This window comes from Spermophilus citellus (assembly GCF_964194105.1).
Source record: "Spermophilus citellus genome assembly, chromosome: 12".
In the NCBI taxonomy this organism is placed as follows: Eukaryota; Metazoa; Chordata; class Mammalia; order Rodentia; family Sciuridae; genus Spermophilus; species Spermophilus citellus.
The window spans coordinates 73,426,693-73,448,478 of record NC_138198.1 but is presented as its reverse complement, the minus strand read 5'-3'; the positions used below and the strand labels follow the sequence as shown (position 1 = coordinate 73,448,478).

Below are 21,786 nucleotides of genomic sequence, written 5' to 3'. Positions count from 1 at the left end.
ATTTTAGGTATGTGAAAATGCTTTAGAACTTCTGGTAAAATATAGATTCGTTGACATTTTAGGTCTTAGCCTCTGTTATACAGTTGTTTGGTTTTCTGTTTTTTCTTTACCCTTGTTGTAATATACCTCATAGTTTTTTGTCCTCAATGAATGATTATTAAGAATCTTAAAATGCATGTCTCTGTGCTGAATCATGTACCAGGTAGTTTAAAGAGAACCTGTTCACTACCCATTATTTCCTGTGCTTATTATAGGCCATGTTTCATAGAATACAAGTTGTCGCCTTCTAGGTACTTGAATGTAAAACAAATGTGGACCTAGAGTCCAAGCACATAGTTGAACAGTGTGTGAGTGTGTGAAACAGATATGAGCAAGGTCACCACAGGCCAACCTCCTGGCTCCCCAGATGTTACCTTTCATCCTGTCTGCAATCTCTGAAGATTTTTTAAGATGTCAGCTTTCTTTCCATGTTGCCTAGAATAATTGCCAGGTGGTTGTGCCACTTGCAAAGCAGGTAGAGTCTTTGATTCAGTTGGCAGTAACACTACCTATGATGGCCTCTTTGCAGCTTTGTTCTTTCAGTCTGTTCTCCTCAGCAATAAGCAAAAAGAATGGGCAGGAATGTTTTTGGGGATCCCAGGACATGTAGGGGCAGAGTGCACTTTCCTTTGTGGAGGCCAAAGGGAGACTTAGAAGACAAAGAAATGGCAGCTAGATGTGGACCTGTGACTTCTTGCAGCCAATGAGAAAAAATGCAGGTAATATGGGGTAACCAGGCTGCACAAGTGACAGCGGGAGTCCAGTGATACTGAACAAATTACTCCTGTGGCCTACTCCTATCTGTGTTCCCTCGTCGGACCCCTGCATGCTTCTGTGGTCTGCCACTTGCTAATTTCCTGTTTGATGAAGTGCTTTTCTATTTAAATGTACCAGGACATAGTTTGTGATATTTGGAACCAACAGTCTGAAGATGATAATCTGACAAGATAATAATCAGCTCAGTGGTACAGTACTTGTCTAGCATGCATGAGGTCCAGGGTTTGATCCCCAGATCCGGGGGCTGAGGTGAGAAGGGGAGTGGGAAGGGGAGTAAAAACCAGACAGGTCAAACAACTCGTACTTGTGGGTGGACACAGGAAGAGGTAGGATTATTACTGAAAACACAGACAAACCAGAAATTTCCTTACAAAAAAGACTAGCCAGAAAGATTCAGTGTAGGCACTGTTAGAGGGGAGTATGAGAGATTAGGGTTGAAAGTTAGAGGACTTAATAAGAAAATAAACGTGGCTTTTTGTTTTTGAATGGAAAAATTACATTAAGTTTATTTTAGTGGTAAATAAAATGCAAAAATTATACATGTAAATGGGGTATCCTGTGATATTTTGATACATGTGTAGATTGTGTAATCAGATAAAACATATCTAAGTTCTCAAACATTTAGCACTTCTTTCTAGTGAAAATATTTAGAATTCTTTCTTGGGATTACATCAAACTAAAAAGCTTTTGCACAGTAAAGAAAATCATTACAGTAGAGAGACAATCTACAGAATGAGAGAAAATATTTGCAAACTATATATCTAGAACACAGCCAGGTGTGATAGTGCATACCTATAATCCCAGTGACTCAGGAGGCTGAGACAGGAGGATCCCAAGTTCAAATCAGCCTCAGTAACTTAGTGAGACCTTGTCTCAAAGTAAAAAATAAAAGGGCTGGGAATTGAAGCTCACTGGTTACACGCCCCTAGATTCAATTCTTGGTACAAAAAAAAAAAAAATCAATCCAGAATTTATAAGGAACTCCAAAAACTCAATGGCAAGAAAATCCCCTAGTAGTCCTATTAAAAATGGGAAATGGGATATAGCTGGGCACGTGGCTCAGTGGCAGAATGCTATCCTTGTATGCTCAACACCCTGTGTTTGTTCCTCAGTGTGCGTGTGCATATATACACAAAGCAACAAAAACTAGGTTGTAGATCTAAATAGTCATTTCTCAAAAGAAGACATAGAAATGACCAACAGGTATAAGAGAAGAAAAATGCTCAATATCATTGATCATCAGGGAAATACAAATCAATTCCATATTGACAGGATCTAACTTTAGAAAGAATGACCATTATCAAAAGGAAAAAAGGTGCTGGAAGGAAGTAGAGAAAAGGGAACCTTTGTACACTCTTGATGGGACTGGAAATTAGTATAGCCATATGGAAAATAGCATGCAGGGTCTTTAAAAACTAAAAATAGAACTACCCTATGATCCAGCAATCCCACCAGTGGATATATATCCAATGGAAATGAAATCAGTATGTAAAAGAGACATCTGGAGTCCCATATTCATTTCAGCACTGTTCACAATAACCAATAAATGAAAACAACATATGTCCATCAACTTATGATTCAGTCGTGGTACATATACAACATCAAACGCTATTCAGCCATGAGAGTGTGGGAAGTTCTATCATTTGTAGCAACATGGATGGAACTGGAGATCATTGTGTGAAGTGAAATAAGCCGATCACAGACAAATTCCACCACCAGAGTTCGATCATACATAGAAGCTAAGAGATGATCCCATAGAAGTTAAGAAGGGGTCCTTAGCAGAGACTGGGGAAGGCAGAGAGGAGAGAGATTGATTAACGGGTACCAATTATAGTTAGATAGAAACAACAATTTCTGGTGAGCATAACAATGTGACAATAGCAGGTATTTATTGTGTATCTCAAAAAAGCAGAAGAAAGGATTTTTAATGTTTTTGCTATATGAAGTTATAAATGTTTGAGCCTTCTCATTTTGAAGGTCCTTGAGGAGTTGATTTGAATCAGCATGGTTTTGAATATACACGAAGAGGAATAACGAAATGGTGGCCCAGCCTCTTGGGATGTGGACAGGGAAGGCCTTCCTGCTCCAGCAGTGGACAAGGGCCCATGTGGAGGAGTAGGTGCAGGCTGCGTAGCTCATTGAATATGGGTTCAAAGTGAAAACAGGATTTGAGGGCAGGTACAAGAAGTTAAATTTTGCTGTCTGTGTCACTTGGCTTTTAAACTGAAACACAATCTGCCTTATCTCCATTTATATTCATAAATAGCATTGGCCCAAAGTGTGACCAAGTCTTTGTCTTCACAGAGTGTAGGTTACAATGAATCATATTTGTGCTCTTCTTCAGACTTTTAATTTGTGCAGGTTCCTCAATTTGTGCAGTGTCCTTGCTGTGCAGGAGGCTAGGGTAGGGGTTTGAAGAAGATGGAATGACAAGCCCAGGGGCTCCTGTGGTCATACTGTGTTCAATATAGAACAGCTTCTCCCTCTAGTCTTTCCCTTGCCCAAGGATAATCTGCACAACTTTGTTCCACTTTGAATTCTTTGTAAGATTTGTCTTCATTTCCTCTGTTCTATCAGATTCCTGTGTTTCCTTGTACCGTTGGGCCAAACACCATTGTCTCCATCATACTGTGTGGGACAGAAGCTGCTGTTCCAGCTTTGATATTAATTTCCTTTCCAGCACAGTAGTTCTGAGCTGGGGCACATTAGCATTTCTTTTCAATTTTGAAGAGAGATTTTGATCTCTGAGCACCCTTGCCATGTATCTGTGCTTGCTTTTTGCTTTTCTTCTTTTACTTTCTTTTTTTTTTTTTTCCGTTGTCCTGCTTGGAATGAAACCCTGAGCCTTCTCTTGCTAGGCAAGCACTCTACCCTTGAGCTATTCCACATCTCTGTGAGCTTCTTTGATGGATCATGGTGATTGCATTCAATGTTAAGCTAGGTTTCTCTAGTTACGCTTCTGATTCAAATTGAAAAAGCAAATAAGCAGTCAAGTCTGAGGCATCTGTAAACTTGCCTGGTGTAATCCATTGCCTCTCCAAGTGCTCTTGCTTAGCATGCTCCGATTGTTCAGGATTGATTCGTTTGGCAGAATTATTGATAGGAGTGAGTTTTCTGTGGTATCTATTTGAGTATATTTATCTCACTTTTTCATGCCTCTCTTTTTTTATTTTCTTTCGGTTACCACATTTTCCCTTAATAAGTTTATAAAGGCTCTTCAGTGGTGTTGAGATATTAGTGGTCTTTGGCTATAACATTCAAAGATGCCATCTAATGTGTCTATTTTAATAAAGATTCAATTACCTATGTAGTATATACATAAGGAGCATTTGTGGAATAGTCATCCTGGTGAGGTTTTATACAAATTATACCAGGAGGAAAACATGCCTCTGTGGACTTAGTATACCAAGTGTTGTGTTTGACTTATGTCTTGTCTACCTCTGTGACGGCAGGCCAGTCACTTCATTCCAAGTCCTGCTTTTGTCTGTAAGAGAGAATAATGTTTCTGCTCTCCTTTGTCATCAGGCTGTTGTGATGGCCATGTTGAGTCATGTCCATAAGAGTACCAGGGTGGACCCAAGCCTGGTGCAGCCACACTCCCTGCTACCCACAGCTCATCCACAGCCACTCTTTCATATTATTTATCATGAGATAAACTTTTATTTCATGCATACATAGTGGCCTCCTCAAAAATCTGTGCTTTCTGGAATATTTTATCTGTTCCTCAAAAGTCAACCTAGCTTCCCAGGATCGACATAAGTGCCTTCTCCACTATAAATTCTCCCTCATCTCTCCTCATCTGAAATAGCCTCAGCATGTTCTTGTCCAGCGTTGAATTCTATTTGGTCATTTATGTGTCTTGTATTCCTAAGTAAAGTCGAGGGTCAGGATGCTGTGTTTTGGTATCTCTTCCCACACTAACAATGCCCTGATATGCATCAGGAGAGACTGGTTGTTGACTCCCTTGCTTTGATAAGTCAAGTAAATCCCCAGGCCTTATTTTCCATATTTGCATAATACTTTGGGCTGTATCTAAGGTCTCTTTGAGCTTTGGCATTCAGGATGACATGGCTGTGTTCCTGTATAGATATGTGAGTGGGATATCCTTCAGTCTCAGTACAGACAGGTAACGTTTGACACCTTGTGCACCTGGTAGCAGGTGCTACTTCTGTTGTGAGCCTTGTTGGGAAGCCAAATGCTGTACAGAATGGTGAGAAGGACAGTCTCCTCTATATGAGAATTATGGGATTCAGTGAAGAGCTAATGACCTGGGCGGAGAGATGGAGCTAATACCTTCTATGGCAGTTGTCTCAGTTTTATGGAAGTGTCTCCAGGTAAATGAACAGGAGAGTCCAAGAAGAGTCCAAGATCCTGATGTGCATGGAGTGGGGTTGCATGTGCAGGGTGTAGGTGTGTGGAGAGTTGGGGGGTTGTACAGTATACCAGTAGAGATGCCCACCAGTCATGTGGAGATGGCAGAGTTTGGGCTGCTCAGAGAGTGGAGAGAGTACTGGGGCACTGATCTAGGAACCAGATGATGGCTGGAAAGGATAGGAAAAAGGAAAACAGAGGATCATCCTCCCTTCAGCCAGCTGCAGCATCATTCAGAACCTCAGCCCCACTCCCAGTAACTTTGGTTCCATAAATCTAGACTGGGTTTAGTATTTGTGTAATAATAAATGGTCCCAGCAATTCTGATGCAGGTGGCCAGTGAACTTCCATTTGAATAAATGCCACAATGTCCTTGAGAACTTTGTAACCTGAGGAATTGTAAGGTTTGCATAGATACACATCTGTACTGGGGAGACAGATCATGGCCAGCTCTTTTTAGTTTCTCCAGGAGGTCTATCAGCTCTCCAAAGTTTCAGAATTCCTGAGCTCAGAGAAAAGCATGCAACACAGAATGAAAACGAGGCCATGGCAGGAATATTGGAGGTCAGTAATCTTTAAGGAAACATGTGGAGAGAATAGGAAAGGTATTTTCAGGGACTCTCCTGTAAACACATGAGGGAGGCAAGGGCTTACCACCCAATTTGTAAGTCAGGATTATGTTTGGGTTAATATTTCAGTGTTTAGAGTTTATAGTGTTTAGTGGATTTACTAATTTAACAGTTTATTTATAATAATTTTTCCCCCAAGAAACAACTCAAGTCCACATTTCTCTTTCTGACCTAATTAAATTTTCTGGTTTCCCTCTAGTTTTTTTTTTTTTTTAAATTCTGAAGTTAGCAATATCTAGAAGCAAAGTAGAATGAAGGTATTTATTGAGAATTATTAGTAATGGAGCCACATTTTTCTCTCCTGTGGTTAAGGTCATCTCTGCAATTCTGTGATAAACATCTCTGTGAAATCTATAGAGCATGCAGGAAGAAGCTGTGATGGATGCAACTTAGTTTTTACTCCTAACCCATGAATTTTACATCAGTTAAGGGTACCGCTGAAAAGTGGTATATGTTCCCTCATTTCTCCTGAACCCAGGGTAAAATGAGTGTGCTGTTGATAGTGGAAGATTCACTCCTATAAATGGGACACAGCGCCTCTAGCAGAGGGACTCTGTGGTGGCACATGTGTCTCCCAGCAGTAGCTGTGATGGAGCTCTCTGCTGGTCACACCAGCTGGGAATTGTGGCTTTGAAAGACCACATTTCATTATTGGTTTGAACATTTCAGAGCTTGAGCTGGTCTATGAAGCTTCCTCTAGACAAATTTATGGCCCCATGAAAAGTCACTGTTCTTTAAGACTGATCAATCTTATATGGATCTACAAAGATTTATTCTCTATACACAAGGGGCCTGCCCTAGGTTAGATACTGTTAAAGGTGAGAATCCAATGTGGCCAAGGCCAAACGCAAGCTTAAGGAGCATTCCATAAGAAAGAAAGATCCAGGCCATGTATAATCAACTATAAAATTACACTGCAGCTGGCTAAGAAGTAGCTCAGGGTGAAGTGCTTACTTAGCATGCATAAGGCTCTTGGTTCAATCCCTAGCAGTGCAGCAACAGCAACAAAAATTATAGTCAGACTATTAAAACTAATGGTGTAGAGGCCCTATGAGTCACTTATCTCAGCAACTGTAGCTTCTTATAGGTCAGCCATATAAAAAAATAAGGAAGTTTCATGAGAAATTCAACTCCTCACATGCCAGGCTATATGTTAAACATGTCCCAATGAATTGTTTCTGGAAGCATATAGTACTCATCCCAAGTGGATCTCATCCCAGCAAGCTTAATATGAAGTAACTGATTTTTTTCTTCTTCCTGTCCCTCATCTTCCCTGCTCCTCTACCCCTGCTCCTCCCTCTTTTTTTTATTGGAAATTATTCCCCATCCATCTTTCATATGTCAAATGTTCTTAAGTAATTTTTGAAAATACAAAATACCTATTATCTAGTTATTTAAACTTATGGGTTGTTTTGTCGACCTGTGTACTATAGCTCTAAAGAAATACTTTTTGGAGTGGATGTGATTAGAGGACTGATAGTATGAATTCATTTATATACAGCATTTCATACCCTCAGACCCCTCAAATAACTTTAGATATTAGTAGTGAGCTAGGAAGAATCCTACTGAAATCATATTAGGTGGGTTTTTTTTTTGTGTGTGTGTGTGTGTGTGTGTGTGTGTGTGTACTGGGGATTGAACTAGGAGGCACTTTACCACTGAGCTGCATCCAGATTCTGTAATTTTTAATTTTAAGAAGGGGTCACAATATGTCGCGTAGGGCCTCAATATGTGAACTTGCAATCCTCCTGCCTCAGAAGGGATTACATCTTGTACTGCCATGCCCACCTATATTAGGCAATCCTTTCAACATATATAATTTAATCATTTTAGATACTAGGATTGGATCAGTCAGCTCAGCTGGGTTTTAGACCACATAGGATTGAGGATACTGGATGTGGATGCCTTGTTTTGTGACCTTATTTTGATCTTGGCTTTTTTATAGATCAGTAGCTTGACTGGCCCTTGCTGGTGTTTATATCAATAGGATGCCTTCTGCCTCCTCCTAATCCTTGTCTTCTTGGTTGAACATTGAGCTCAGCCATCTTTTTTGCTTATATTATTTAACTTTATTCACTTTTAAAAATATTATAATCATCCCTCCCAGAAATATACCTGATACACAACAACACATTTTATTACTAATAAAGAATGATTAAGAGAGAAAGAAATGAATTTGTGATCTTAGGATAGAATTTTAAGATAATCTATACCCAAAGTTGTCAAATACTAACTTTTGTAGCCCAGTTTCTTTATAACCAGTGGAATCTTCCAATATGTAAGGTAAATGGGCCAGGTTCAGTGATGGGTGTCATAGTCCCAGCTGCTTAGAAGTCTGAGACAGGAGAATTCCTAAGCCCAGAAATTTCAGGCCAGCCTCGGCAACATAGGGAGACCCTGTCTCAAAGAAAAAAAAAGTAAATGAAAATTGAATGTATCTGTGGAAGTAGGGTTTTTGAAGGGTTCGAAGTGGATAGATAATCTAAAAGGGGTCAGAGTGTTCTGACCATCACAGTTTAGGAAAACAATGATATAATACATCCATGCTATTTCATAGACAGAACACTGTGGACTAAAATAGGAACAAAAATGAACATTAGCCTATTTACTAGCTAGGTAGGTAAGTGGATTGGTAGGTAGGTAGGCACAGTATAAGATATATGTATACATAAACACATGCATGTGTGCAAAATCATTTAATTCTTATTCCTGAAGGTAGTTTATTCTGTAGATGAAAAGATGAGGAAAGCTTTTAAATCAGCAAGGTTTCGACTCACCTTGATCCTTTTTGGTGACAGAGTTATATCCTTTTCATCACATTTCCTCTCTGGTGCCTGGTTGTCTTGCCCAAAGCCATATGCAGGCAGGGACAGGTCTGGGACCCAGACTTCTCCTTCCTGGTCCAGGGCCATTTTCTCAGATGGCTTGCTACTTTTAGACAGCGGTAAAATACCTGCTAAAAGGTAAAGAGAATATCAAATAAACACTCAATTAGAACAAGAAATATACTCCAACCATATTGACCTCTAGAAGAGTTAATGTCCTTAATTCCCTATATTTTAGCATCTAATTGATCATGTGAAATGACTGCTCGGAAAGCTGATTCATGTTAACTTTTGTGCCTTGTGGATATTGCTCTAGGCTTGGAGAATTTTGCATGGAATTCAGCTTTCTAATCTTAATAATTATGGAACAAATTACTTTTCTTCAAAGCATCCTTTCTTTATGGTGAGTGGCTAAATTTGATATTGAGTAAGCATTAACTACTTTTATGTTTCATAAACTTGAAAGATGCATAATATGTAATCATTAACATTCTTTTTATGTTTAAAACCTAAAATCAAACACAACTGACTGAGACATTAAACCAGAGCTCCAGTAGGATACACACAAAATCTCTGTGCTTTTTGTTGACTTATGCTGAGGTCTGCCAAATACCAGCCTCATTATGCAGATTCTTAGAATAGCAGGCCATGGGTATCTAGTAGATTGTTACATCTAGTGGCCGACTCTCTGGTTTACATTTTATCTGGACCATTTAGGAAAAGGAGACCTTCAGGAAATTATTTTTCTTTCTCTTGGCTCCTGTAGTAGTTTGAATTCCTTCCCCTTTTAACTATCTGTGTTCCCTGAATTATCTTCCTTGAGGACAAGGACTTCTTTTTTATCCTCTGTCTCTTCCCTCTAGTTCTCTTCCCTTTCCTCCCTAGTACCTTACCTAATGCCTGTCACCAAGTCCTTAGGAGCCCTAGGGCTGAGAAAGGGACGGGGTTGCCATAAGTCAGATCGAAGAGATAAACTCTAGAGTCAAGATTTCTTCTTCTATTGGTGTAGCCTGAGATTTGTTAAATCGAATAATTTGTTAAATTAGATGCTTTTTCTTCAGTGTTTCTTTCTAACAAAGAGACCAGTAAGCAGTTTTTGTTCTTACCTGTATTACAAAAAACTTCACACAATTCTATTAAGTCCAGTAGGTATTTAATGATTTGCAAGTATTTTTCTAGGATTGGGACAGGGATATGGAGATGAACAAAAAACCTTGTGCTGGTCTGTGGAGCTCACAGTGCAGTAGAGAAACAAACACGTCCAGTTCTGTGGCCCCACAGTAGAACTCTAAGAACATCAAGAAGACTGATATATTTTGCCATGGTGGTCCACAGGAAGGAGGATTGATTTTATCTGTGAAAAGATCAGGTTTCTATGTGAGATGGCCTCTGAGCTGGGATTTAATTATTGTAATAGAGTTTTTAAGGTAGACTCTGGTCTCAGGGTGGGGAAAGCCTTGAGTAGGTGCAGGGACTGCATGAGCAGATGGTGGCATATGGCAGCACGGTCATTGGAGGTGAATGTAGGGATAGCTGAGAATTACTAGAGTGTAAAATTAAAGGGAAGCAGAAGTAAGAAAAGAAGATGAAAAGGTAAATTGGGTCAAATCAGAAAAACAACATATGTCACATGATAAAACTTGAGTGTTATCCCATGGGCAGTAAGGAGCTGATGAATAGATTTAAGTAGAGGAAGAGTATTTAAAACTATGCATTTATAAAATTCAGCTTGCAGGGAATGTGTGGAATTGCTGGAGGGGGCAGACATGAGGGAATGATTCAAATCAAGTGGGGACCTGAGCTGAAACTCAAATTGGTCGGGGAGGATGGGAAACTGAGAAGAGAAACAATGAAGGGCATAAGATGTTGGGCAGAGAGTTAGGTGACCCAACCAATGCAGTGTGGATAAAGACATTTCTATTACTCTTTCTTCCTGTTTTGTATGATATGAACCAAACATAGCTGTGACTTTCTTTTACAGTCATCATCTTGTATAAATGACCCCACTTACGCCAGCACCACCAAATTTAACCTTCCCAGTTTCCCAGGCAATAGGTGATAGATGTTATGAAGGAATTATATTCTGTAGATCATAAATCTTCAGAGGTTTGCCGATGGTCAGAATTGTCCCTAAAAACCTATTAGGGAAATTCTGCATTGAAGATTAACATACTGTTTCTCAGTAATTTCAACAGGGCCACTCTAGGGTCCCCTTGGCATTGGAATATCTGTTTTCTTGTTTGAGCACAGAATTAGGTGGTTTAGAGTTTGGACTGATGTTTAGTAAAACATTCAGATATTTAGACATGAGAATTACACTGACCCCAACAGGATGCCATGCTAAGAAAGGCATGAAGGAATGGAGACCAACTGGGTGAGATCGAGGGAGCACCTGTTCAGTTCCAGCTTTTCTGGGACATATGACTATTAGGCTCCTGGACCAAGTACATTGACTTTTCTCTATCTCACACTCCTCCCTTTTCTTCACTGAAATCATCTAGATAAAGTGCATCTCCACTATGAGGACTGCTCATCTCCTTCTTGTTCAGGGAGCAAGAGACATATAACTGGCAGATCCAGGACTTAATATACCCCAGATCCCTGATCCCCTTCAGTACAGTCAGCTGTACAAGTTACCTGATGTTAGTTGAGTAATTCTCCTAATGATAGCAAATTGGAATGAATGTTTTGCGAAGAGGATATATCAAATTATGTTTACTATTTCCTAATACGTCAATTCTACTTAGTGATTGTAAATGGGTTAAAAAAAATGTTCATTGAGGATATTCATTTAGGTGAGCTTAGGTTAATCAGCGACCAGGGAACTAAACAATTGGATGGCTGTTTTAAACTGAACATAAACAATTGATTTGACTGCACTGCTCATTGGTGAATTCAGGACTTTATTTTATCAGCTGTTCCAAATAATGATTTTATGCTAATAAAATCATCAAGAGATAGATTTATAAATCATATTAAACTGGCAGGAGTGAATTAAATGAAATTCTGCTTTTCATTAATTTCCTGGGTACTTCTGACCAGTAACCAGGATCATTTTCCATGTAGGATATCTCTTCTTATTGAGTAGTTCCACTTAGAAAAATGACAGTTCAGGGCTTTCTTAGCAGAAAATTAGAGCAACACTTTGATCCAGCTGTGCTATTTTGTTTTCCTAATTTATCTGAGAGAGATTTATGACTAAATTATTAAGTTATTCCAAGCACCAACCTCCAAAATACTTTTCTTCCATGTCCCTTTTGAGCAATACAGTATAATCCATTGACAAATGAAAGAAAATGAAAGAAAAGTCTGAATCTCAACTTATATTTATATTTTCTAGAAATGCTTTAAAAAGTCAATTATATGCATACTTATCATAATCAGCATATTCAGAGTACTACATGCATACAATTTGTAAGTAAATATAGAATGTTATGGCTGTTTAAAAAAACAAATAATATGCTTTCTTTTTTTAATTGATTTTATTTTTTTAAATACATGACAGTGGAATGCATTACAATTCTTATTACACATATAGACCACAATTTTCATATCTCTGTTTGTATATAAAGTATGTTGACACCCAATTTGTGTTTTCAATACATGTGCTTTGGATAATGATGTCCATCACATTCCACCATCCTTGCTAATTCCCTGCCCCCTCCCCTTCCTTCCCACCCCTCTTCTCTATCTAGAATTCATCTATTCCTCCCATGCTCCCCCTCCCTACCCCACTATGAGTCATCCTCCTTATAACAGAGAAAACATTTGGCATTTGTTTTTTGGGGATTGGCTAACTTCACTTAGCATTTTCTTCTCCAGCGACATCCATTTACCTGCAGATGCCATGATTTTATCCTCTTTTATTGCTGAGTAAAATTCCATTGTGTATATATGCTTAAACATGTTTGATCTTTCTAAACTAGGTCAACTATTAGATTATTCTGGGGCCTTTTTTAAAAGGGTCTTTTAAAAAAATCTTCTGGGGTTGCTCCCAGAATATTCTGGTTAAATAGATTAGTCTAGAACTGTGGCTATCAGGGTACCTCAGAATCCCTGGGAGGCATGTTAAAGCAGAGGGTACTTTCCCAATCCCAGAGTTTCTGATTCAGGAATTTGGGGGAGGGACTTGAGAATCTTCTAATGAACTTCAGGGATGCAGCAGGCCCAGAATCGTCCATGAGAATCACTGCTGCAATGTAGGGCTCAGGACACAAACCACTGCAGAGAGCAGATGGTAAATACTGATGTAGGTCTGAGTGTCTACTAGGACATTCTGGCAAATTGTCCATCATTTTCTTTTCCTTTCCAAATCGATTAATAGGGAGGTAGACAACTGTTTCCTACTCGATAGTTTTCTATATTGTGGTGCAAGGAGTAAGAATACCTTAGTATTCTCAGGTAGTTTCAAATTTACACAGGAAATTCATATAAGTGTTCTCATTAAATCCAGTAGCAGTTCTATGAGGTATTTATTTGCATATGGAAAAATGGAGACACTGAAGTTCCTAATAAATTGTACATCTATCTGTACAACATTTAGAAATAGAAAAAATACCATTACCCATTTAGTTTAACCAGATTTTATGTTCAATAAGAAAAATATGTGGCTATTTGTTGCAATCCAACATTTTTAAAAATTAGGAATCCATTGATTGTGATAAAATGAAGTATGAGGTAAGTGTAATAAGCCATAGCAAGACAACTCACTTTCTTTGTATTATGTAAGATATATCCATGAGCAAATGAAGCTTTTTACAATAGAGCCACAGCATTAGCCATTTAAATGCCTGTACAATGTGTAAAAGCTGCTTGCTAGATTAAATTATATAGGAGAGCATTTATATAATGCTTAATGTCTGATTCACTAAACATCTCCAGCACATTCAAAGTTTAAGAGGCATTATATACTTTTATTGTTTGGCAGGCAATTAAATGTAGATGTCAGTGTGATTTATAAGAAGAAAGCAAGGACTCTGGCATGTTGGTATAGGTTTTTTTTCTTTAACTCTTAAAACAATTATGTCTATTATAGTTCATTTTCTGTTTATCCTTTGAATTGTGTAGCCACTTATCTAACACAGTTTTAAAATCTGAAGCAAGTGGATAGGACCACCTGAGATTGCATGTATTTTAGGAAAATAGAACATAGAACATTAATTCTTCTGGGGGGATACTTTAGTACTATTTTTTGATCTGTGTTCTCTATGGAGAGAGCCACTTAATATTTTGTGCATTTGATAAAAGCTGCCTTAAATGGGGTCATTCTGTATTTAGAACAAATGAGAAAATGTTCCAGAAAACTCCTCAAGGAGTCTTATACTCTTTTTACAAAATAACTTTAAATGGACTATAATTACAACAATAGGAACGATTGCCTAGAGTGTATAAGTCAATTTAACCTGTAAAAGGCAGAACAATTCAAAATGTGTGTTTATCTTAAAGGTTTATGAAATTAACATTTGATTGTCCTCCACTGCTTCTTAGAAGCAGCACTTTCAGGAGCTTATTTACAGTACAGTTCATTTATTAGTCAGTGTGTTGTTTACTTACTTGATAGATATAAGTGAAAATTCATAGACTTGAAAGAGCGTGGACTTTAGATGCAGACCTTGGTTGAATTACTAGCCCTGCACTGAAACTCTGGGATGTTTTGGGGAGCTATCTGACCACCTAAAACTGTCATTTGTAAAAATAGGAATGCATTGTTCAGGATTCAGTCAGGAGACAGAAACAGTACAGTAACTTGGATAGGGAAAATTTAATATAAAGAATAATGAACTTGCTAGACCTGGTGGTATATACCTGTAATCCCAGTGTCTTAAAAGGCTGAAGTAGGCCAGCCACATCAACTCAGCAAGATCTATTTTTTTTTTTTTTTAAAGAGAGATAAAGAGAGAGAGAGAGAATTTTTTTAATATTTATTTTTTAGTTTTCGGCAGACACAACATCTTTGTTTGTATGTGGTGCTGAGGATCGAACCCGGGCCACACGCATGCGAGGTGAGTGAGCTACCGCTTGAGCCACATCCCCAGCCCCAACTCAGCAAGATCTTGTCTCAAAAAGTGACAAGAACTGGGGATGAAGAAAGAAAAAAGGAAACAAAGAACGAAGGGATGAAGAGAGGGAGGGAGGAAGGGGAAAAGAAACAACTGTAATGGGGTACTGGAATAGGAGAGCTTGGGGTAGTACAGATGAATGAGTGCTCTACAGAATAAAGGAATAGTAGATGTATTGGAACAGCCTCTGTTCATACATCTTGGCAGATGTAGAGCCAAGCAGGAGACCCAGGGCAGGGCTGTGGCCAGTGGATGGAAGAGTAGTCACTATAAGGCTGTACCTGCAAACTTTGGAGGGAATATGCCTTTTTGGAGAGGAAGCAGGGGGCAGAAAAAGCTGTGAATGGGAGGTATTCCACTGGAGCCTGCTGCTACAATCCCCAGAAGAGGTGCAGGGGCAAGTTGCTATCGCTGGAGGAGTCAGGCTCCAAGATGTCCCCTGCATGGTGTGCTGAGGATCCTGCCAGGGAGTTGAGTGAGGCCAACCCCTCCTTCATGCAGGGTCTCTCCCATATCCTCTACTGAGAATCTTATCTTCTGGCGCATTGGGCCTGACACATTTTTACAGAGCAAGTGATGAAAGGTGTGTATAGACTTGAGAGGTATAATATATGCTGATAACTGGTACACAGATAGTTCTTTAGGAAAATTAAATGAGATGATACATATACATACTTGCATGGTTTTGGTTTTGCAGTGAGTTCTTTGAATTAGACATCTTGAGATAAATGTCTTCCTCTGGCTGTGAAGAATAAATAATAACCATATTGTCTCTTAGATAGCATGTAGATGATACCAGGTCCATATGAGGCAATAGTAGCTGTCAGTAGCAAAGAACTTTGTAGATCAGGGGTTTTTCTCTGAGTATTGAGTATATTGAGTGTTGATTAATAACTTCAAGCTAAATAAACAGTCTTAAGTAGCAGCTCTCACTCCAAAATCTTACAGACTACAAGTAGCTACTTTGAAGGAATCCTGAAATCACTTTAGTAGATCTAGAGCTGCCTATTGCAAAACCAGGTGGAACATAGTAAAAAATATTCACACATCTCGGTAGAGATACATTTGGTTAATGAAGAGTGCATGTAGGAGAGCTGGGTCAAGATGGCATGAATGGATCACAATCAAAAACAAATTTTAACAGTATCTTTCAATGGTTGGCCCTAATCCTTGTCAGCTTGTCTTCCTTTGTCTTTTTTCCAAGCCTGGAGATTCAGTAGGACATAGAATGATGACATAAAAGATTTCATAGGGTTCCCTTTTGGGTAAAAGCAGGCCAGTTCTTCACACCTTATAACTTAAAGATTTCATACTATTGTTGTTGTCATTTCTGCTACTCCAAAGAAAGAAGAAAGTTAAATTTTGTTCAATATGCAAATGACAATATTTTATTTTCATAAATTAGGAGTGACCTTTATAGGCAACTAGCCTTGCCATCTAATTATTGCCAGGATAAAAAAAAATGTTAAAGCCATAATTTGTGGAGACTTCATTAACATTTAACTGGCTTATAGTTTCAACCATAATAAAAATGAACATGTTCAGTGATTAGTCACCTTTTCCAGCTGTTTTATGTTGGGATACCCCCAGAAGAATTAGGCAAGGTATTTTGTGAGGCTGTATAAAGATTGTTTTTATCATTTTGATGGAAGTTACATTATACTTCTTTTAAAATTTTCCAGGCAAAAATTATTGCAGCTAGATCCTACATAGAATTTGGGGGAATTCATTGCCTCTTCTTTTAAAAAGTGTTCACTGGGTGCTTAGTAAGTAGCAGCTCTAGGGAATACCAAGGCAAGAAAGATATAGTTAGAAAATCAGTATTGCTTTTGAGCATAATTCCTACCCTGTCCATGGCCTTTCAGATACCATTTCTTAAAATCTACAGTTTTCATGAAAATATATCTGGGGGTTTGACTCTAGAGAGTATATATTTTGCTGCTTTGCCTGCTGCCCTGAAAACCAAAACTTAATTGCTCTCTTTTTAATTGGTTGTTTTAATTAAGTTGTCACTTCCTTTAATCTTATTTAGCTGAAAAAAATCACCTTTGCTATCTTCACGGTCTCACCAATAAAGATTGTTGTGCATGGGGGTATATTCTAGGACCATTGGAAATTCTATGGTTGATTCTATTTTCAAGGGGTTAAATAACCAGACATGGGTCCAAAAAGAACTATATTATATTTTTATATTTCCTTTCAAGTGATAAAACAGCTTTGTAATGGTAAAGTTATATCCCCTCACAGGCCTTGTATTGGTCTACTGGGTTTGCTCTCAGCCACACATGTTATTGCCTTGCTATCTGGGTCCATCTTCAGTGCCAGGAGCCATCTTGTAAACTAGATATTTAACCAGCCTTTGCTGTTTGGTGGATGTTTATAGTTATTTCTCTCTGTTTAAGATTTCATGAAAGGACTTCCACAGGAGTGCTATTTCCATGAGGTCCCTTTATATCAAAATTTATGATTATTTCATTCTTTTGGACTATTTTTCATGGCACTGCTGATGGGATTATCCCTTTAGTACTTGAAGCTATTCTCTGAATCAAAATTAGGGTTTGCAACTAAGGTGGGGGGAAATACCATTACTATTTTGTGCAATCTTTTATCATTTTTTATCCTAAATTGGAAAGTTGTTAGCATTAGGCACTCAATGAATTCTCTTTGCATCTGAACTTATTAAAATCCAGTAAGAGGGAAATACAAATGATTGATGGTCGTCAAGGTAAAACTTTTGAGTTCAGTGCTCTACCCTTTATAATGAGTTTTATGTTTCCAGATGAAGGTTTACTTGAGACTAGAAGTGTTAGAAGTATTAGTGAAGTCATTGAGTCGATTTCACCCTCATGCCTGGAACTAATGACTTAAGAAAAGGCTAGAAAGCTGGGAGAGACCATTTAAAACAGTTCAAAGTTCCTGGACTCTGCCCCATGTAACATTTAACAGCACTTGGGAGGCAGACATTGAGAGCATGCCTATCACATTTGCAGACACAGACTGAGTATCCCTTGTCAGAAGTGCTTGGGATCAGAAATGTTTTAGATTTGGGATTTTTTAAAATTACATATACATAGTGAGGTGCTATGGGGATGGGACCCAAGTCTGAACACAAAGTTCATTTATGTTTCACATACACCTTATATACATAGCCTGAAGCTAATTTTATGCAATATTTTTAGTGTACCTGAATTTTGAATGTGACCCATCACATGAAGTCAGGTGTGAAATTTTTCACTTTTGGCATCAAATTGATACTCAAGAAATTTTCAGATTTTTGGAGACTTTGGATTTTCGGGTTAGAGATGTTCAACCTACAATGTAAATTTAGGCAGGATGACTAGTACCTGAGCAACAGGGTCAGTATTCTGAAGGCTCTCCACAGGCCACGATGATGCACTGAAAATGAGGTGGGGTTTAGGGAGAATGTCAGTCCTGTGTTTTAATTCAGAAAAATTAAGAGAAACAATTCTGGCAGTGATATGGAAAGGATGAGTGGTTATGAAGGCTCCCAGCAGCTCAGAAAGGACAAGTGCCTTATGTGGGCTGTAGAAAGAGCAGAGGTCAAGGGAAGCAGCCAGTTGAATTCTGGTGTTTTGGACTAGTGTTCAAAGAACAGCTGCCATGCTACTAAAAGTCTGAAACCCATCTAGTAGGAGGAATTCAAGAGGGAAAAAAAGCATGTTTTGCTTAGAGAAATAAAGGCTTAGAACATCACAACTATTTTCAGATGATTGCATTTTCTGATATTTTTACATTTCTTCATGGATGGGACTAAGATAAATGGGTTTCCTTCTCAATAAGAAAATTTGGGCCTTTTTAAGGGGCATTTTTGGGTGATAAGTATATGTTACAAAGTTTTGAGTGTCACACTTTTCAGAGACTGTCTCCATGGAATTGACTTGAGCATTAGCATGGAAGTTAGATCAGGTGATCCCCAACATCTGTTTTCTATTCTATTTATCTTCTTGCCACCATGGATACATTACAAACATAGTGGATTAGTATTCTTAAATTTATGTTTTCTTGAGCCAGATCTTTTTTTTTCTTTGGTACCAGGGATTGAACTCAGGGGCACTTGACCACTGAGCCACATCCCAGCCCTATTTTATATTTTATTTAGAGACAGGGTCTCACTGAGTTGCTTAGCACCTCACTTTTGCTGAGGCTGGTTTTGAACTCGCAATCCTCCTGCCTCAGCCTCACTAGAGTCTGGGATTACAGTTGTATGCCACTGTGACTTGCTTGACCCAGATCTTAATTCTCATTGGCAAGTACTTATAATCAATATTTTAAATTAATATGTTATAATTGTTAAGCAATGGAATAATAATATTTATTATCAATTATATAGTGTATAGTAGAATTTTCATAGTCATTAATATGGTTGATATAATGACTCACACTCCCCATGTTAAACATTTGGATAAAGTGCTGATGCTATCTATAATAATTCAGAGTAATGGACGTTTAAGAGTTTATGAAGTGAAATCTACAATCATCAATGTGCTGAATGCTGTTGATGCTGAAACAGATGAACTGCTCTGCATATACTGCATTCTCTATTACTTTTTGTTTCCTTATTTAAATAGCTTTGTTCCTAGTAGCAAAATTAAGCAGATGTTTACCACATGTTTATTCTTGAAATTATTTTTGCCTTATGTGGACTATAAAGTAAATTTATATTCTGTTTTAATTTTGAGACCCCTCCCCAGATCTTTGAAATATTAAAGTGAAAGCTGTTTCTATGTTAGATTTTAGCAGAATACAACAGTCACTAATATGGCAGTATGTAAAAATGTGGATGTGTAACTGATATGATTCTGCAATCTGTATTTGGGGTAAAAATGGGAGTTCATAACCCACTTGATTCTAATGTATGAAATATGATATGTCAAGAGCTTTGTAATGTTGTGAACAACCAATTAAAAAAAATAAAATGTATCTCCTAGAAAAAAAATAAAATAACTTGGCGATGAAAATAAAATAAAATAATCTTTTGAAAAATATTTTGTATTTTGTCCATAGTTTGTACTGCATCTTGTCTTCTACCATTGTGCCAGTGTTGTGGTTGAAAACATTTCTCTATTTTTTTGGGACAAATGATAAATTTTGTTGTTGTTGAAAACCCATTGAATGCTCAGGGAAGTTCTCTTAATGTTTTGAAGGCACAGTTAATTTTCTAAATTCCTGTACATCTGGAAAATGTGAATTATAAAATTTCTTCCTTTTAATTTTCTTCTATAGATGTTAGATTCCTTTTAGAGAGAAACATAATATAGTGGTAAGGGCAAGGAATGGTTAATACTCAGCAATACTTAGCAAGCATACAGTAATGTTGAAATCTACTGATCCTGAGCAAAAAAGGCTAAATTAGATTCTGGCATCAAGTAGGTGTAATCATCACAGCTCATTTTAAGAGGTCTGGTTGTCACTTAACGTTACTTTTCATTCTTTCACATGTTAGGTGGTTGCCTTTTTGATGAGCCATACAGCACATGTGGATATAGTCAAGCTGAAGATGATGACTTCAATTGGGAGCAAGTGAACACCTTGACCAAACCAACTTCTGATCCATGGATGCCATCAGGTGTGCTTTTAGTGTTAAGTTTCCTTTTTAAAGTAAAGGGAGCCCAAGGGTCTTAATCAATGCTCACTGGATAGTGTTGAATGATGGAGGGTGTTTTCTTTGAATGTGGCAGTCAATGGCTGATTCGCTAGTGAGGGTGGCATAATTAAGAGGACTGATTACAAGAGTTTTAACTTTATATCTCTCTCCTTACGGTCTACTTACGGTATGTTTCCTTTATCTTCGGGTACACCTTAGCTAGATTAATGGGCTCACACAGTTGATCATTTTCCAAGCAGCAGATATGGGAAATGGATGTGTTTTCTGGAAAATGTGACTCATGAATAGAATTTTACTTGGAGAATCCAAATAACAAAGTCTCTGCTGTCACAGATAGGAGACTTCGGAGGTGACTTAACATTTCTCAGCCTCAGGGGCTCAGTTTATACTTGGGAAGTCTCAGAAGATTGCAAGTGGTCTTGAAAACATTCAGAAAATATAATGGCAATGAATGGATATGTACATAATATTCACAGTGTGGAAGTACTTAGTGAATTTTCTGCTGAAGGAAAGACATTTATTTCACTGAACACCAGCAAGAATTCAGCTTGTATTTTGGAAAGAAGAGTAGGAGATGGTGACTGATGAACTCTGGTCGTATTGCAGCCTGACCATTTTACTGGATCCCCTTTTCAGCCTGTGACCTTGAACATCCCTTTAAAAGTTCAGATTTGCAGATTCTTTCTTCAGATGGGATGATGAGCATATCACATTCAGGATTCAAACTAGTAAAACATATTATTCTGATTTGGATTTCAGATATAACATAATTTTTGTACCTTTAATGAATTTAAGCTTTTCATTAATGCTCCTACATGCAGCAAACAATATATTTAGTAAGTTAATTTTGTAAATGTAGATTTGAAATATGAGGTAGAACCTAATGCTGTTCTTACTAAGCTTTAACAATTATGGTATCCACCACATTCCTGCCTGCCTTTCCTTTAACTCCTTATAATTTCAAAGAAAGGAGAACTGAGTTCTTTAGCACTGTGCCTTTGATAGGCTTCAGAACCTCTCCAGCTCTTGGCTAGTTTCCTGCAGGTCACATTCTCCCCTCTGTCTCCTGTTTTCTTGTATGTGTGTGTACTTTCGGATATGGCTTCGGTGGCATCTGTGATACACTTAAGTTGTTTTTCACAATTCCGGTCCCTGCTTCCATTCTAGTCAAATGTCAGAGGGGGACACAACTGTGCTTCTTCTATTATCACCGAGTTTTCCAGGGCAGGTTTGCTGCCCTGGAGGCTTGGGTATTGACTTTCCCTCTTGTTGAGTGCCCAGCCTATGTTCAGAGAGCCTAGGACAGCTGAGGCTTGGGGAGGTGGAAGGATGCCAGATTTAGTCCTAGTTGATTTCTCCACAAAACACACTCACAGTTGCTTTGTTGTCTTCTCACTTGATCAAAATTTGTAATGGTTTCTTCTTTGCAGTGCTGAGATTGGAACCCAACCTGGCTAGGC

The 21,786-nt window shown here is 38.2% G+C and overlaps 1 protein-coding gene across 9 annotated transcripts in view; it reads left to right on the top strand.

Annotated features, from left to right (window-relative positions):
* The window catches only part of PTPRM (protein tyrosine phosphatase receptor type M), an 825,699-nt gene that overhangs the window by 158,790 nt on the left and 645,123 nt on the right, over positions 1-21,786 (top strand). For all 9 annotated transcript variants that reach the window (XM_081262895.1, XM_081262888.1, XM_081262887.1 and 6 more), the window contains exon 2: positions 20,165-20,287. In XM_081262895.1, coding sequence (XP_081119021.1) covers positions 20,165-20,287 — 123 coding nt within the window. The remainder of the gene's footprint in view (positions 1-20,164; positions 20,288-21,786) is intronic.